Raw genomic sequence first — 19,776 nt, forward strand, 5'->3', positions numbered from 1 at the left:
GAGACTTTTGCTCCCACTTGTCGTATGACTACTGTGTGTTTTCTATGTGCATTGGCAGCTCATTTTGGTTGGGATGTACATCAGTCAAATATTGTTATTGCTTTCTTGAATGGTGAGATATTTAAGGAAGTTTTTGTAATGCAGCCTCGCGGTTTGGTCATTAAAGGGCAGGAAGATAAAGTGTGCAAATGTAAGAAAGATTTGTATGGATTGAATCAATCTCCTCATGCTTGGTACGAGAAGGCTGACACTCATTTGGTCAAACGAGGCTTTCTTAACTGTCCAACCGAAAGCACATTGTATGTAAGCGTAAGGGTGATGTACTTCTCATTGTGGTTCTCTATGTAGATGATTTGTTGATCAATGAACCGAATGAGAGACATATTGTTGAATTTAAGACTAATTTGAATGCTACTTTCAAGATGAAATATTTGGGGTTGTTACATCATTACTTGGGTGTACAGCTTAAGCAATGTGATGATGGTATTGCCTTATGTCAAAAAAGTTACATAGAGACATTGCTATGTAAGTTTGGACTCGAGGATTGCAAACCTATAGCCATTCCCATGGAAACAGGTTTGAAATTGAGTCTTCATGATGCTGATGATCCTGTTGATGTCACTCTTTACCAAACTTTTGTTGGATGCATCATTTATGTATGCAACATGAGGCCGGATATTCAGTTTGCAGTCTCATAGATCAGTAGATTCATGCATAGCCCGCGGTCTAAGCATTGGAAGGATGTCCAGAGGATTTTTCGCTACTTGAGTGGCACTTTACATCTTGGCTTGTTTTATCCCAAGGGGAGATTATTGCCGCCAGACTTACCTGCTTTTCGGACTCGGATTGGACTGGTTGTTTTGACACACGAGTGTCCACAAGTGGTTTTTGTTTCGTGTTTGGCAACTCATGCATATCATGGTTGAGCAAGAAGCAACCTACTATAGCCACTTCCAGTTGTGAGGCTGAGTACATGGCACTCTTCACAACTACGGTTGAGTGTATATGGCTCAGAGAGTCAGAGAGCATTGGCAGTTGCAAGGAACCTAGTTTTTCATGCTCGCACAGAGCACATTGAGGTGCATTACCACTATGTAGGGGAGAGGCTCTCAACAGGAGAGATCAGCTTAGCTTATGTGCCAACACATGACAACCTTGCAGATCTTTTCACAAAGGCATTGTCTTGTGAGACGTTTGAAGTTTTCCGCAAAGCTTTGGGCTTACTCCCCTTTGTAAACTTATTATGTCCTCAAGGCATGGCACTTCCCTATACTCTATGTGCTAGCTCTCGTTCATCGCATCACTCCCAGTGGGGATTTATTACCATCTACATGTGGTAGTGATGAGTGTGAACACACTTCGGACTGTCGGGGCATTTTTTCCCTCACTAGGAGGTTTTTTCCCCCGTGCATTGTATATACGCCCATCACTCTATGGCTATTTTATCTTTCCATTGCACACTAAGTAATATACTCTCTGTTGTGTGCCTTGAGCTTCCTTCGTCTTCTCCAAGCTGTGTGTGTTTTCCTATAACCCTAATTCCAACAAAAATTGGCCAAAAACAATGAACATTTTTGGCTCGAGTTAGGTCTGAATATGTTATTCAAACCCAACTCTAAAGATGGAATCAGTAGCCCTAAAAAAATTCCAAGTTTTTTTGAGATTATAAGTTGATGTAGAGCACTTTAGAACCTCCTTGGCATCTCAAGCAATAATTCTAGGAATTTGTTGAGATAAGAGGACACAAAAGTGTGTGTCATGTTACCAATCTAGTGATATGTATCGGTACTTGAGCATGACTTGAGCACATATGCCAAATGAGAGGGCATATGAGCTGCTAGACAGGCTAGATCCGAAAGGGGATTCTCTATACTTGAACATATCTTCACGCTTAACAGCGATCATTGAGGAGAGTAGAGCACATGGGAGGAGGATTATTGTAGCTTTGTGAATTTTTGGGAAGACTCCCACATAGTCCCAAGAGCTAAATTGGTACATAGACTACATGACTTGGATCCCACACAAGCTTTTATGGGGTACCATGGCACTCTATGAGACTACATTAGTTGAGATCCCACACGAGCTTGTATGGGGTACCATGGCACTCTATGAGGCAGTTATAGGGAGTTTGTTAGTCATGCTCTATTAGGGTGAAGCACGGATGTCTACTTTCTCCGACTTTGTTTGGATGTATATTGGTGAGATCTTTGATTATATTGAGACTGCAGGGGTTAGAGGGGCACATTGGTCAAGTACATGGATACCTCTATTGCATTATTCCGGTGATAATGTGCTTATTTCAAACTCTCTAGAGGGTATGCAAAGACATCTAGATAGTATGGATAGGATACCCCCTTTTATTCTTTGGACGGATCATCCCTCACCCTCACACAATTCAGAGATTAGCAAGATTATCAGACATGATCTCATGAGTTGGATACTAGGAGGACTTGGGTGTCTCTGTCACATGAGGTGGGGACGAAGATGGCCTTTTATTGAAACCATATTTTTGCACATGATAGCTGATGGGTTTATATCATGCTTCAGGTATATGGACACCCATTTACCTCATGGCATTAGATGTGTTATTGGACAGCTACACACCTCATCTCACCAATTGGAGATATTGATTGGCCAATACAAAGGTATACCCCCAAATGGAGATTATGTCAAGTTTTCTAGAGAGATCCAGATACAGAGGAGCATTATATTTGGTAGTGCAGAGCATACTATGAGATCCGTGCACGTTTTCATTGCTTATTTAGAGAGGGCTTTTGGCCCTTATCCTGCATCATGGATTACTAATGTGCCTTGTTGGAGATCTGTAAACTTAGAGAGTCTACCCTCAGGAGCAGAGGACATACACATAGAGGATCCATAGAGAGGATCGCACACAGTCCCATTTCACAAAGGGACTAGTTGGGATGGCCCACCACAAGTTACCCAGTCACACCGTCATTGAGGCATCCTCTTGCTCGACCCATCTAACTTGGCGGCTCACAATGCCCGAGGGTGCGAGGATGTTCACATCATAGATGAAGTCTACATTGGAGGCTACGAAGCATAGTTGAGTGACATTGAGCACACCCTCCCAAGACATCGAGGCCATACTACAGAGACCCATGAGAGAGTTCATGCAATGATCACCTTTGTATACTTTCTCCATTGTACACTTTATTAGCACTCATATGATTGCACACCTCCCCTAATGTTTTGAGATGATGTATTATGTGATGAAGATGAAGATGAGGATGTAGGGTAGGCTTGCATACCTACCCACTCTAGTTACCCTCAATTATTTTTATTTTTATGTTCCCCCACCTAGGCTCTAATGATCTCATGTGGCACTGATGCCTTGTATCTGATTATATTGGATATGAGAGAGAGAGAGAGAGAGATGTTATATCAACGTCTTCAAAAGGCGAAAATGACAAATGAGACCAAAAAGTTACACACTAGTACAAACTAGAGGCTACACCCATTGTAGTGGAGGCTCTCACCAAGTGTCCTTCATTCATAGTCTATGGGAGCTCCCTCGCCATCGATATGCACGACTAGCTCTTGAATCTTCCCAACAATTGGCGAGCAACGGTGACAGCTCATGTTGGTATGCGTAGATGTCATCTTGGTTTCAATTAGCATGGACAAGCTACCCCCCTTTCAATACTTTCTAGATGCACCATCTCTTACTTTGAGCCACTTAGAGATTACCAAGATAATCAGGCAAGATCTCACTCAATTGGATGACATGATTTGCACCTTCAAAGGAGTTGGGGACAAAGATAGCCTTCTATCGAAAGCAATTTCTTCATACTACGGAGGATGGCTTCATCGTGTGATCAAGATCAAGACACATAGATACCCATCTCTCGCGTGGTTTGAGAAGTATCATTGGTCACATCATTACATCAGCTAGAGATTGAGACAGGCAGATGCAAAGGTACACCTCAAGAGAAGTGGATATGTCAGAGCCCACTGCAGCACTGATTATAAGATCCAAGGATGATTTCACTCTCTTTAAAGAGAGATTTGGACCATTTTCTTGGATCATGGACTACAAGGACCAAGGATGCTTGGGGTTCTTTCTTCTAGATATGTGTTGGCATAGAGAGACACTCTTGAACACCAGAAAGTCGATTCTTTGTCCATCTCCTGCTACACGTCTGTAGATACCTGTTTGTAGATGCCCCCCTTTTGGAATCAGTGCCGTAAACACATGTAGTGCTTGAGGTTGATTGTATATTCTTTTCCGAGTCAATATAGAGTATGGCCAAAAAAAAAAAGACCTACAATGTTTTCTGTTTATGATTCATCTGAGATGATTGTATCATGCCTGATAAGGTTGTTAACTTCAAAGTCTCAGATCATTTTGGCCTTTCGAAGACCTTAACAAAACAATTTACCTCTCTCTCTCTCTCTCTCTCTCTCTCTCTCTCTCTCTCTCACACACACACACACACACACACACACACACACATATAATGTCCGTTCATTTAAATGGCCTGCAAGCTCAGTTTCTGTCGATGTTACATCAACTGACCATAAAAGCATTTAAAGAATTTCAAGAATTGATTTGACAAGGAATTCTTCCAAATAGCACACCATCTCAATAGAAGCACGGCAAAAGAATTTCGAATTAGATTACAAGGAGGGTAAAGGCCAGCTTCTTATTTATGTTGGCTGGATGATGATGAATTAATGTCATCTGGCTGACTTAGCCAAGCCTCGAGCTTTGCTATACGCTCTGCTTGAAATTCCTCGAAGTTGTCCTTCATATTTACAAGATCCTCAGTACTTATTCCAGGTTTGATTGGCTGTATTTGCTCTTCTGGATTCTCGGAAATGCTCTCTGCCTTCCTGCGAAATCTCAATAGACCTTGTCCCGAAATCCAATTCTTGAGCTCAGTTACTCTATCATCATTTACAATTTGAGTTTCCACATCTTTTGCTATAAGTTTAACACCCTCATGACCCGCTGATCCAGCCTTCTGAATGGCTGAGCCTAGCAGGGAAAGTATGTAGTATTGTGAATCACTCGTCGACACTCCCTTCAGCCCATCGGAAGGGTCGTTGCTCTCTGAGGCATCTGCACCCTCAATCTTGTGGGGTTGAGTCAAATCAGCTTACATTTCCAGCTTTCAGCATTGCAAGAACTGACGTTGTATAGCCATCAAAGATCTTACCTGAACTATCACAGCCTGCAGAGCTAGAAGCTTCTTGCTGATTCAAATCAGTTACTTTCTTTTGTGAAAACTCTGCTCTCTTTGAATCTGGAAATGGTAAAGCAGGTTTATCTCCAGAACCCTTCTTGTTCCTTGCGTCACCTGACGGACGTTCCCGCTGATAATTTTCCCAGCTCTTGTCTATCGAACTATCGCTACGCCAATCTCCAAGAAAAGAAGATGATCTCAAAGGCGCCTTACTCAGTCCCGGTGGCCGAACAGGTCTTGGTAGAAGTTGTGAAAAGCTCCTGTAAGAGCAAAAGCCATGTTGATCAGTAAAAGAGAGATGATGGATCAAACACAATGTATCTATGCATCTTGAACTTTACCCTCTCGATTGATGATTTGTCGGAATTTGAGTGCTTGCAGTCTGCAGTGTCTTGATCATCCGTTCAATGACGGGAGGGCCACAATCCTTCATGCTCTTTATGCAACTCAAAGAATCCTTCACATCTGCAGTTGCTAAGTCTGCACTTGCCGTAGCCTCGGTGATTTGATGCTGCAAAGCTCAAAAAGATAATAATGAGGCTCAAAACCTCCATGATGGTTCAAATGACAAAGTTCTTATTCAAGCAGGCAGACGTGAATAAGCAGGCAGACGACACACTATTGCGCACACATCGACCACAAACCACTCACTAACTGCAAAAAACTGGCAGGACAAAAGCGTTTTCAAGACTGAAGCTCTTGAAACCTATGAGCTTCAGTTTTGAACTTAGCTCCAATACTACTCATTTTCACTTGTCTCCTTGATAAAGGGGCTATGAGAACATAACAAAATTGAAACTTCTAAACTATACCTAACCAAGTTCATTGGAAGCCTGATGCAGCTCTTAGGCCAGAGCCACAGTACTTCTGTTACAGGCTTGGACGCTCTAAGCAACAAATCAATAGCAACACACAAACAAAAACTGCAAATAATTGAACTTGACGAGAGAGAGAGAGAGAGAGTCGACAAGGAATGGCGGAAATCCGTCCCCAAATGCACTTGCCCCAAAGACTAGCGCCCCTTTCGGTATTTCTTTATTATTGCTTCACAACGGTACAACTCTCGAGGGTCCAACTCTCTCCAAAGTGGCCCGTTGGGCACTTATAAACGTACATGGGATGCCCAAAAGCATCACTTTCAAAGCATTCAGCCTCTAAAAGACTCTGCACTCAAAAGCATGGCGCAAACTGCCAAAAAGTGCCAGCGTAATTTGCAGAAATCCATACAGCAAAGCCGCGTGACAGTCAGCCAACACAAATCACGGAAATCTATGTTAAGAGTTTTTAACCCTTGTCCTCTCAACAAGTCCTTCAGGTTGTTCATGCCACGTCATCACTTTGTGACATACCCCCCTCTTGAAAGAATTGTTCAATTATGCCTGCAAAAACAGCCAAAGGACAGAAACTTTCTTCACTAGACAGTGACTATGTACTCGGGCATTAGACTCCACTTTCACAAAGACATGAGTCACTAATCAATCACATTTCCGTTGAGGGTCTCAAATACAAATCATGATCATTGTAACCTATTTAGCAATCACATGCAGATCGCACTGAAGTGCGATCTTTTCACAGATCTCTTAATCTACTAAATCTTGTTACTATCAAATTCATATCCTTTCTATTCGCATTTCAAGCTAACTATGCCGACACAAAACGAACATGTCTGAACTTGACAAAGAATGCCAAGATTTTCTCCACCCACATGCTGATTGTTTTTCTAAGGGCCTACCAGGAGAGTTACCCCCATCTCGTGTCACATGCACATCTAACCCTGTGTGTACGTGGACAAGCTACTTGTAAGGTGCAACGGAAGTGAATGTTGAACTTTGCTCAAGATGAGTGCTCCGAACTGTGCTCAAGGTTCCTTTTACTTACGGAAGGGAGAGCCTTCTGTTCCTTTAGTGAGAGAGTGCAATGGACACAAACAAAGTGAATGGTCACTATGAATGAAGGTGCATGAGATTGAGAGATAGAGAGAAAAGAGAATACGACAATAGAATGTTGTTAAACCCTCCTCCAAGGGCCCCACTCTCTATGGCGAGAGCGGTCTACTATTGATTGCACAAATCTCTACAATGCTTGGACTTGCCGACGATGAAGACGACGACGAGACGGGCTGAAATCTGAAAACGCTAAGGGCTGAAATCTGCAAATCTCTATCTGCTGAATTCTGACTCTAAGTCGGTGACAATGTCGATGGCGACGATGCGACGACGACGCGCTGAAAACGCAGATGCTGAAATCTGCGTTTTCCGAGCTGAAACTGCGAACTTTGCAGCATTGACCGTGCAGCGAGGATCTGCTGCGGGAAGGTGAGATCTGCGAGGTTCGGGGCTTGCTCTGCTGTGTCTAAGGGCTGAAAACTGAAAACGCTGGTCCTAATGGAGGTTCTGTCGTGAAGGTTTGCAAAAACGTTGATGGCTTCAGGTTGGGGCAAAAACGCTAGGCTGACAATGGTCCTGCTGCGGTGAATCTGCTTAACGCTGGGGCTTCTGCTTCTTACTATCACCAGAAATCTGCAATATCCAAAAACGCTGGCTGATCTGGTCCAAAAACGCTAGGTTTATGCTATGGAGCAAAAACGCTAGACATCTTGGGGGTTCTGCTGAGAAGTCGCCTGTCGAGCGTGTGCTCCTGCGGCCTCTTCTGCCAGAAAGTGCTAGCGCTAGGTTTCTATTTATACAAACTTAGTAAATTTGCCCTACCTACTTTCCAACAAAAGTCACTTAAAAATAATAAGTGAAAAATGTCAAAAATAGGAAAATTAGGCCTATGCACTGTAAAAATGCTCCTGATGGGTTCTGATGGAAATCTGATGATCATGCTGTGTGCAACCGGAGGATATGCATCTAATCTAAGTGTCTGGACATGCACGGTCTGCGAACACTCACAAAAGTGCCAAGTCACGTCCTATTCTAGACTGGCTTGACTGAACTGAACCCTTGTCATGCTGTAGCTTGTGTCCACGTACACATAGGGTTGGATGTGTCATGTGACATCCCCTCCTTTTCATAGTGAGTTACTGATACCGAACTGTATGGCATCGAGGGAGATCCCCAACAACATCCGGAATCCTGGAAAGGACTCTTCGCCTGCACAATAGAAATGAGAGATGAAGAATAATCAACTTTCTCTCCACGAATGACAATGGGAGAATCACTTTTGGCATTGAAAGTGAACGTATTTTCCGCCCAATCAATGAGAGGGTTATGCTCACGAAACTATCGAATACCCAAAATCATATCACATCCTGAGAGAGGAGAGACTAAAAATTTTCTACGAAAGCAACTTGTTGAACTGGAAACAACACATCAAGGCACTCTTTCGTGATGAGAGAGTCCATACCGGGAGCGAAGCTAGAGACCTCAAGAGGAGATTTCTGACTAACCTCTAGGCGGGCTCTCTCAACAAGAGAGGGACTAATCACATCATGCATATTGCCTGGGTCAATATGACAAAACGCTGCCCCGTCATATGACCATAACATTTAATGAGAGACTCATCAATGGGAGGGTCATGAGAAACTTAAGACACACTCGTGTTGTCATTTATTGCATTGACACAGGAAGTGATTTCTGTGGATTCTTTAGATTCATTAGAGTCAAGCTTAGGACATGTTCTTTTTATGTGACTCTTAATGTGACAGTGATAACAACGACCTTCCTTAGAATAAATGCTTTGCTCTTCTGACGTGATGTATCCTCCTAAAATTCCTTGTTCTGCTTTTTCATCTGGAGTGAGATTAGGTTAGCAATTTTCTTAGCTTTACCCTTAGGTTCACTTTGAGAGTTCTTTTCTGAAAGACTATTGGAAGATTGGTTAGAAGAGTTACTGTTCTTACCATTCTGACCGTTCTTACCGTTCTGAGGGTTCTGAGAAGTTTGAGAGGTACTTGTCGAAGTCTTGTTTTCCTTGGGCTTTCCCTTGTTGTGCTTCATCTCCTATGCGAGAACAATCGCTACCGCCTTGTTGTGATCGATTGGATCGAGCACCTCGACATCGTATTTCATATACTCGTCCAAGCCATAAAGGAATGCCTCTTTGCGCTCATCGTCCGAGTTGCGTAATTGGGTGCTTAGCTACAAAACATGATTAGAGAAAGACATAATTGGCATACCATTTTGCTTAAGACCGCACCAATCGTCCTTCAAATGTGGCTAGGTACTGTGGTGGCATGAACCGCGCCTTGAGCTTGTCTCGGAAGTCGGCCCAATTGAAGGAAAGGGGCACGTCTTCGTCAACTTCCTCTAGGTGCGCAGCCAACTGTGCCTCTTGCCATGCGTGGTACCAATTTATGGCATCACCGACAAGGTACATGGCTGCCGTCAAAACCTTGCTATTTCCTGTCTTCTTAATTGTTGCAAAATAAGCATTAAATTGATGCAACCAAGAATGAATAACTGTAGCATCCATCTTACCAACATACTTACTGAACGTGACCTTCTCTGTGACGGGGTTGTTGGAGTCCGAATCGCGGCTTGCGCCACTTGAAGAACCACCAGCATCTTTGGCCGGCTCGGGTTTCGAAGCAAGAACTTGTCGAACCAATTCTCGAGTGCCGAGGTCCCTTTGAGCTTCTCAATCGACCTCGAAGGCCGCTCGTCTTGCTTCGGCTTCCAAGCGCATTTGCTCACTCTCACGCTCAATAGCCGCTTTTTTGTCTGCTTTTCTTTCTTTACGTTCATCGCGCTCGTGTTCCCTGTCAATGCGAGTCGCTTTTTGTCGTGCCATCATGTCCATCATCGACTTGACCAAAACCTCCATAGGATTTGGTACAACTCGTGGCGTAGATGGGGAAGGGGGAGGGTCCGAAAAACCTCCTTGGTGGTGAGATTCTTATTCGCTACTCTCATGCCCATCACCTCCATGCGAAGTATTCATTTTACTTCGGGTGATGACCATACACTATGATCTTTGGTTCTTAAGTCCACGAGGAACTTGGGTTCTTGTGGGTCTTGGGTTCTTGAGGGTCTTGAGTTCTTGAGGGTCTGTGAGGTTCTTGGGGATCTTGAGGTTCTTGAGTTCTTCACTTCTTGAGGTTCTTCTTTCGCTTGTAATCTGTGTTAGAGAAGAATCTTCTCTTCACCCGAGTTCTGCTCTTTTCTGCGGGCGCACCCCTTGGCGGCCTTGCGCTCACACCAAGGTTGCTTTTTCCCACCTCACGTCGATTGGCCGGCCCATAAGTGCACGGTCCGCTCTCAATGAGTGAAAAGAGGCACAAGGGGAGGCTGGACAAGCCCTTCTTTCTTGGGTTTCTTGTCACACTTAAAAAACACGATAAGGAATCGACATGCCCAAGAGGACTTGGGTTACGTGCGACCGCAACAAGCAAAAAAAAATCATGTGGTTCTTGTGGTTCTTTTCTTGAGTGATACAGAACACTGCCAAAGCTCTGATACCAATGTAAGGTGCAGCGGAAGTGAATGTTGAACTTTGCTCAAGATGAGTGCTCCGAACTGTGCTCAAGGTTCCTTTTACTTACGGAAGGGAGAGCCTTCCATTCCTTTAGTGAGAGAGTGCAATGGACACAAACAAAGTGAATGGTCACTGTGAATTAAGGTGCATGAGACTGAGAGATAGAGAGAGAAGAGAATACGACACCAGAATGTTGTCAAACCCTTTCCAAGGGCCCCACTCTCTATGGCAAGAGCCATCTACTATTGATTGCACAAATCTCTACAATGCTTGGACTTGCCGACGATGTCGACGACGATGAGGACGACGGCGAGACGGGCTGAAATTTGAAAACGCTAAGGGCTGAAATCTGCAAATCTCTATTTGCTAAATTCTGACTCTAAGTCGGTGACGATGTCGATGGCGACGACGACGACGACGCGCTGAAAACGCAATCTGCGTTTTCCAGGCTGAAACTGTGAACTTTGCGGGATCTGACCGTGCGGCGAGGATCTGCTGCGGGAAGGTGAGATCTGCGAGGTTCGGGGCTTGCTCTGTTGTGTCTAAGGGCTGAAAACTGAAAACGATGGTCCTAATGGAGGTTCTGTCGCGAAGGTTTGCAAAAACGTTGATGGCTTCAGGTTGGGGCAAAAACGCTAGGCTGAAAATGGTCCTGCTGCGGTGAATCTGCTAACGCTGAGGCTTCTGCTTCTTACTATCGCCAGAAATCTGCAAGATCCAAAAACGCTGGCTGATCTGTTCCAAAAACGCTAGGTTTATGCTGTGGAGCAAAAACGCTAGACCTCTTGGGGGTTCTGCTGAGAAGTTGCATGTCGAGCATGTGCTCCTGCTGCCTCTTCTGCCAGAAAGTGCTAGCGCTAGGTTTCTATTTATACAAACTTAGTCAATTTGCCCTACCTACTTTCCAACAAAAGTCACTTAAAAATAATAAGCGAAAAAGGTCAAAAATAGGGAAATTAGGTCTATGCACTGTAAAAGTGCTCTTGATGGGTTCTGATGGAAATCTGATGATCATGTTGTGTGCAACCGGAGGATATGCATCTAATCTAAGTGTCTGGACATGCACGGTCTGCGAACACTAACAAAAGTGCAAGATCACATCCTATTCTAGACTGACTTGACTAAACTGAACCCTTGTCATGCTGTAGCTTGTCCACGGACACGTAGGGTTGGATGTGTCACGTGACACTACTTCATGGCAAGGGTTTAGTTCAATTCAGTCAGCCTAGATTAGGAAGTATTCTGTCACCTTTGTGAGTCTGTTCGTAGACCGTGCATGTCGAGGCACCTAGATTAGATGCATATCCTCTGGTTGCACACAACATGATCATCAGATTTCAATCAAAACCCATCAAGAGCATTTTTACAGTGCATAGACCTATTTTCCCTATTTTAGTCAATTTTCACTTATTATTTTTAAGTGACTTTTGTTGGGAACTACGTAGGGCAATTTTGATAGCCAAGTATATAAGAAAACCCAACGCTAGCATAATCTGGCAAAAGAGACAGCAGGAACACTTGTTCAATAGGCACCTTCTTTGCAAGACCTCCAACAAGACACCTAGCGTTTTTGCGATAGATGAAACCTATCGTTTTCTGCATCAAACACAGCTAGCGTTTTTGCACCCACGGAAAAGAGAAGAGCTCGGGTGAAGAGAAGATCCTTCTCAAACACATACTGCAAGCTAAAGAAGAACCTCAAGAATCTCAAGATTCAAGACCCCCAAGAACCCACATGAATCCAAGTTCCTCGTGAACTTCAAAACCCAAGACTTCAGCGGATGGTCATCACCCAAAGCGGAATGGATACTTCGCATGGAGGTGGTGAGCATGGGAGTGGCGAAGAAGAGTTTTCCCTACCAGGAGGCTTTTCCGACCCTCCCCCTTCCCCATCTACGCAAAGGATTGCACTAACTCCTATGGAGGCTTTCAACAAGATGATGATGGACAGGAAGTTAGAAAGCGAAGAAAGAATAGCAACCGTAGAGCACAAATATGAAGAAAGAATGGCAGCCATAGCATGTGAGCACGAGCAAGCACGCTTGGAAACCAAAGTAAAACAAGCTGAATTGGATCGTGAGCACGAAAAAAGACAAGCAGACTTTGATCGCGAGAATAAAGCAAGAAAAGAGAAGAGCGACCGACACATGCAAGAGTTGTTGCGACTCTTTTCTCATGTGCAAGCACAGATACAAGAGAATCATGAGAAGGAGACTCTCAATCTCTTCTTCTCCAAAGCATGACACAAATGATTTGCATGATTATGATAAGCATGATGAATTACATGACAATGATTTGGATGACAATGACAAGCATTTGCATGATCAAGGTGTGATTACTCACGAGCATGATGATTTGCATGATCAAGATGTGATTATTCACAAGCATGATGATTTGCAAGAAAAAGATGTGATTGTTCCCAACGATGATGGTTTAGTTGATGCTTTTTCTAGTGAAGCTAACCACATTGCAGATTCGATCAATCACAAAGAACCGATCTTGGCTCTCGAGTCGAGGTCCCCAGAACCCCACAGGAAGATTCGTTCAATCACGAAGAACTGATCTTCGCTCTTGAGTCGAGGTCCAAAGAACCCCCACAGGAAGTATTCTGTGTTCGAATGATTAGTCAGCACGCATTGTTCGAGTGTTTCATTCGTGATGCTTTCCTGTATTTTAGTCACCGTCTTTATGTGATCCCTTTTCATAGGCATGACATATTGTAGGATGAGCACGATTCACTCATGAATGAGCACGGATGTATGCGGATTACTCATGAAAAGATGAAATGTTTGCATTCAAGGAATTCACATTCCATGTCTCTTCCTTGGCATGACACAGTATCCGAAAGAGCACAAGAAGGATTGAGCATCAAGCATCGGCATTTCCATTGTGTTTTGCCACAGTTGATTGACTTAGATCAGAAAGTCGAGATTCAACCCCATGGTTTGCGTGTGTTTGATGAATGGTTTGACACTCTGTCTCTATGTTCATCTACATTACATGCACGGGCTTTACAGAAGAGTAGTATTTTTCCAGTCACTTTACATGGAATGGGTATGTTCATGTTTTTGTGTTGGAAGTGGTTTTAGGAATTTTCATCCTCACACATTCTTGAAGGTAGACGCATGACTTTAGACGAAGTTGAAGCATTGAAGGAGCCACAGATGACTTTGTGTTGCTTTCGGCGCGGCCCAAAGAAGCAAGCGTTGCAGACCTTTATGAAGTTCAAGTATCGCACGACCCACACATCAGAGTGGGCCGGTGAAGAGTCCTTCCCAGGATTCCAGACACTGTTGGCGATCTCCCTCGACGCCATACAGTTCGGTATTAGTATCTCACTTTGAAAAGGAGGGGATGTCGCATGCACATCTAACCCTATGTATACGTGGACAAGCTACTTCATGGTAAGGGTTGGGTTCACTTCAGTCAGCCTAGATTAGGAAGTGTTCTGGCACTTTTGTGAGTCTGTTCGCAGACCGTGCATGTCCAGGCACTTAGATTAGATGCATATCCTCTGGTTGCACACAACATGATCATAAGATTTCAGTCAAAACCCATCAGGAGCATTTTTAAAATGCATAGACCTATTTTTCCTATTTTAGCCAATTTTCACTTATTATTTTTAAGTGACTTTTGTTGGAAACTAGGTAGGGCAATTTTGATAGCCAAGTAAATAAGAAAACCCAGCGCTAGCATAATCTGGTAGAAGAGGCAACAGGAACACTTGCTCAACAGGCACCTTCTCACCAAGACCCCCAACAAGACACCTAGCGTTTTTGCAACAGATATATTTGGACGTGATGTGTTCACAGTTCACGAATGGGGATTATTGGACGTAGTATGGTCTACAGTTCAAAGTTTCTACAAAGGCAATCGATGCTCAAGATGAAATTACTTCCAGGTACAAAGTTGAGGAGAGCAACACCGAGGTGTATCCAGTTGTTGGCCACTAATGGGGTGTCTATGGTAGCTTCTTCATCGACTTGGTCTCACTATTGATGTCCACTATGAGCTGCAAAGAGGGTGTTAAAGTTTAGGCATCTCAAGTGAACTGCCCAATGTGATCCCATTATTTAGTTTGGCTTTTAGGTATTTGTTTTACTTATTTCTCAAAGTCTTGGGTAGACCAATTTACTAGGCTTGCTATATAAGCAACCCCTTGCCTCCATTGTATACACATTCAGTTATTCATTGCCAAGGTTGATTGGTTCAGGAGACTCTCTCTCTCTCTCTCTCTCTCTCTCTCTCTCTCTCTCTCTCTCTCTCTCTCTCTCTCTCCCCTTAACCTCTACGCCTCCGCTTTTTGCGCTGACAGCAGTGTACGGACCTCGCAAATTACACTGGCAGATTTTGAAGATTATTGCTTTTGAGTTGAAACTTTTGGGGCTCTGCTTTTAGCATCCCCTGTAAATTGTTTATAAGTGGCCTTAGGGGCTCACTCAGAGCGTCTGGACACAGAGTCTGAGAGCAAGCACCCACGGGCTCAATTGCACTTTGCTCACAGATTAATATAAAAATCAATACCGAAAAGGCCCAGTTTTTGGGGCCAATATCTCTTGGCACTGAACTTCGTCGGGCCATGTCGACTCTCTTTTGTTTTGTGAGTGAATTTGAAGTGAATCTTGACAGAATCTTGACTTGGGGTGTCCAAGTTTGTTACAATACATCAACACATAGATCAACGTACTGAGTTTCTGTCATGACTCCGAAGATCGAGGGCAAACTCAGCCATAATGAAACCTAGCACTAAAAGAAACATTAAATCGGAAAAATTAGCACAAAAACGAGGTAGTTGATAGGGAATACGCACCACAAAAGATAGAAAGAATCAACACAATAGCAACTGGTCATAACTCGGACGAAAACTTCACAATGTGAAGTCTGCCTGTCGATATTGTGTTGATTGGTCGGTAACTTTTGGCATAGACACTGCTAATAGCCCAAAGCTTCAAGGTACAACTCTCTCTTAAGAGAATTTGTGAGGTTTTCTTCCTCTTTGCATCAAGGGCCAAAAAGGACCCTTAACCAAATTTTCCGATGGACCTAGCTTACCTCTCTATTCTTTTCTCGTGAACTGTGTCCTGTTGGTAGCCCTTTTGGCTTCCCTATCCTTGGCACCTCAATCTGGATTCGTGGAATTCTTTGATCTACAAGTTGTTTCCCTTTCCTTTCTTTCCTTGTGTCCTAGGACCCTGTGGGTAGCCTTGCTAGCCTCCCCTGTCCATTGGCACGTCAACCTCAATCATTGAACCATGAGACGCACTATCATCTAATCCCCTTTCTTCTCCCAAATCCTTTGATGAACTTGCATCTAGTTCCCCTAATTCATTCACTCCACTAGAAGACTCTTGCCCTCTTGAGGTGGATACTATCCTGTCCGTAGGATAAGTCAATGAGCCGGCATGCATTCCAAATCTTTGCTTAGTATGTCCCATAGGCAGGGACACGCAGATTCTGTCACAAACGAAATCTTGACTGCTATGTCAGATTCTGCTCAAGAACTTGTGTGTGTTGCAGAAGGGATCGGATCCTCCATAGAAGAAGAATCTTTCTGAGCTTTGATACCATTGTTACATGCTTGAACACTCCAAGCGAGAAATCAATAGCGACACACCAACAGAAACTACAAAATCATTGAACTTTAGTAGAGAAAGAGAGAGAGAGAGAGAGAGAGAGAGAGAGAGCCACAAGACGGGCACCACGTGCCAATAGCAAAGAACAAATTGAACAGACTTTTAGCACTTCAATAACAACTGAACTGAATGAGAGAGAGTACACGCGACACGGAGTGGCGGAATTCCACCCCAAAGAGTATTGGCCCCAAACCTTGGCGGCCCCTTTCGGTATTTCTTATATTGCATCAACATAGTATAAGCCGGTACTCCATACTCTGCACCTTCTCCAGGAAGCATGCCAAAGAATGAGCCCTAACCTCAAGTTTCAAGGCCCTTGGCCTGAAAAGCAGTTTCAATGAAAAGCTTCAAACTCAAAAGCAACTGGTCCAGAGAGTACTAGCACCAAAATCTGCCAACGCGTTTTGCTGAAATCTGTACAACTGCCACCTCAGCATTGTCAACGCATTTTGCGGAAGCACTATCAACGGAATTCAAGGTTGTCCGTACAACTGCCACATCATCAATCCACATGTGTGTGTGTGTGTGGGGGGGTCCTGCTTTATTTTAATGCCTTTTTGTCACTTGGGCCCCATTGGACGGGGTCCCCATAAGTTGGTAGGACTTCTTCTTCTGTTGTTGCTTGTTCTTCTTAGAATTTAGGCCCCTCGGCCGTGATCTGAAGGTTGGCTTTGTTCTTCAGGGTCTTGACACTCAGTAGTTTGTGACATCCCTCCTTCTTGAAAGAAAGCAATCGTTCGGGATTACAACATATCTGCAAAACAACTCAAGTTAGCTCAAAAAAATTCCGTAAGTCATTCCGAGGACATTCCGAGGGACAATCAGTTTGCTCTTTTTGTTCAGGAGTTTGCTTCTCCTTTCGGCTCTTTTGATCAAAGAGTTGGCTTCTCCTTTAGTCCAGATTGGAACTCTTGATATTCCAACGTAGTAAAATTAGCCATCACACCGAGACCACACTGATCTCAGAAGACTATACAACCAAACACTCCCCAGACCGCAGTTTGCGTCGCTTGGAGCTTCAAGCATACAACCATACGCTCCCCAAACATCCCGTCTGTGTCGTTCGGAGGTTTTCTAGCATACAACGAAATGCTCCCCATACATCAGCCTGCATCGAGGTTTTCAAACATACAACGAAACGCTCCCCATGCATCGGTCTACGTCGTTCCGAGGTTTTCAAACATACAACAAACCGCTCCCCAGGCATCGGCCTGCGTCGTTTCGAGGTTCAAATAATACCAAAAGAGTATTTCTCACTTCTCCACCCGGGAGTACAATCACCAATCAATGAACAATTCAAATCGACACCAAGACAGGTTCAAAACAAATACCATCCATTTCAAATAAATTTCAAATAGGATCACCAAACAAGTTCTCAAATAGAACTCAAACTTAAAAAGCAATCTCGACATCGATCGAGCTCAAAAAGCCGATTGACTTTCCATCCTGAACTTGCACCAAAAATTAGGGTTAGGTTCCTTCCATAAGGTCATAGCCGACCACAACATGGTCCGTCAGCTCTTAGACGGATAGTGTTTGTCTGGCGGTGATGGTAGTCCCAAGCCATAACAATCATATCGGACCTCCAAGGTCATCAGCTCGTGAAGAGACATCTAATGAGAGATGTCGAGAAATTTCAAGTTATAACTTGCTAGCTTCTCCATGGCAAGCATTTCAGAATACCCCACTCTGCCAGAAGTTGCACTTCGAAGGAAGATGTCAAAAACCATATAACTTCTGACAAAAAATTTCTTGTAAGCTTGCCAAGTCCTTGGAGTGTACGGCTTGGTAGCTATACATATCAACATCTGTCACAAACGGGAGCGCATAACAATATAAAATATACTCAGATAAATAGAATTTATCTCTTATTATTGAAGCCAAATGATATAGAGAGAAATAGATAGATAGAGAGAGAGAGTGAGAAGATCGACACAGTACTGGGGTCCAAAAGATGGGCTGGCCCCCCCCGTAATAGTATCTTTATTACTGAGGAGAAGTCTATACAAACACTTGAACCGAACGTATTACCACGTTCGTTCTAGAATAAGACTTGATGGTTCCCGGAAGCCTCAGCTTCCGATTCCTAGGGCAAAAGCCTATTCCAAGAAACTTCCGTTCCTTATTCCAATTCCTCGAGAATCAAGGTTCTCGCCTCTGGATCTCACCTTCCAAACTCAGGGCATGGCATCCCTGCAACTCTCTTTCCAGAGTCCTCTTCCCACAGAACAACTCTGCTTTCCCGGACATGAAGTCCTTACTTGGGAATCCCAACTTCCATATCACAACTTGAGAGACTACCTCTCTCCGATCCATGGATCTACTTCCCACACTCGGGTACGAAACCCTTGGGCTGATCTGGCTCTAGTTCCTCAGAGCGCTTTTCTCCTGCAGAGGCTCATGCCTTCCTCTGCTCCTACTCCCTCACGAAGAGGAAGTACACCTGCAATCAGATACTCAAAGATCAGAACATGAAAATCGTTACCTTCAAAGTCTCGACGCTCGAAACGCAACTCGATTCTCGAAAAGCAATTCCTCGGAAGAGATCTCTCCATAGAAAATCCTCTCTTCCAATCCTACACACAAAAGAGGTGTGTTCTCGGGTTCCTTCTCGTACATCAGCCCCGTCTACGATGTTTATGGGCTGAAAACAGAGAAAAACAGCAACTTGTCGCGATGGAAACACGCTTCGTAGGCACTTCTTCGCGAGGGAACTCGCGCACTGGGTCTTGGCGACATCTGGTACACTTGGGGCAGCCATGGGCATCACCGGCAACGTCTTCTTTACGGCTGAAATCTGCAGTAGCATCTCCTCCTTGCAAAGATTGGTCCTCCTCTCTGAGTGAGAGCATGTGATGCTTTTATAGCTCCTAGCCACGGGCACAAATAGCTGCTCGCGTAGAGATAGCGGCCGTTTTTTTCTTTTTCTTTTTTTTTTTTCCCGTTCTGCCAGAAAAAGAGAAAGAGAAAACGCTGGCTGATCTGTTGCCTTATTTATCAGATGGCTGCCCACTTATTAAGTGGGCGGCCAGTGTATTTTAAAAATAGTATAAACCTGCCCAAAAAACTCAATAAAACCTTATAAGTTAAAAACAATGCTCTCACAGCACTTCCCAGGCGTCCCTGGATGCAATCACATGCACAGTTGCAATGCAGACATAGACTTCCTCGCGGGAAAGCATCTGCTTTCCCGAAAAGCAATCCCGCTTTCTCAGAAGGCATCTGTTTTTCCTCAAAGTTTCCTCTGAACCCATCTTCATTCAAGTGCTTGCTTTTCCTTGTGCACAATTCTAACACAGTTCGGAATTTCCTCCCGACTATGGATATTCCCTTTCCGATGCACCCGTCACCCACCTTGTGACGCATCAGGAATACCCATCACCTAGTCCTTTCCTACCGAACTTACGGTACAATCTCCTTCACGATGCTCTATGTCACCCATCCTATGACACATCAGAGATGTCCGTTCCCGGATGGTCGGATACTTCTTTCCGATGCTCCCTGTCACCCATCCG

The 19,776-nt window shown here is 44.0% G+C and overlaps 1 protein-coding gene across 1 annotated transcript in view; it reads right to left on the reverse strand.

Moving 5' to 3' along the window:
- Positions 1–4,584: 4,584 nt before the first annotated feature.
- LOC147456495 (uncharacterized) overlaps positions 4,585–19,776 on the reverse strand; it is a 43,536-nt gene continuing 28,344 nt past the window's right edge. The window contains exons 3-5 of the mRNA XM_086515489.1: positions 5,552–5,721; positions 5,184–5,470; positions 4,585–5,086 (exon numbers count right to left, since the gene is read on the reverse strand). Coding sequence (XP_086371615.1) covers positions 4,668–5,086; positions 5,184–5,470; positions 5,552–5,721 — 876 coding nt within the window. The 3' untranslated portion in view covers positions 4,585–4,667. The remainder of the gene's footprint in view (positions 5,087–5,183; positions 5,471–5,551; positions 5,722–19,776) is intronic.

This window comes from Adiantum capillus-veneris, chromosome 6, assembly GCF_014529385.1.
Source record: "Adiantum capillus-veneris isolate H3 chromosome 6, ASM1452938v2, whole genome shotgun sequence".
NCBI lineage: Eukaryota > Viridiplantae > Streptophyta > Polypodiopsida > Polypodiales > Pteridaceae > Adiantum > Adiantum capillus-veneris.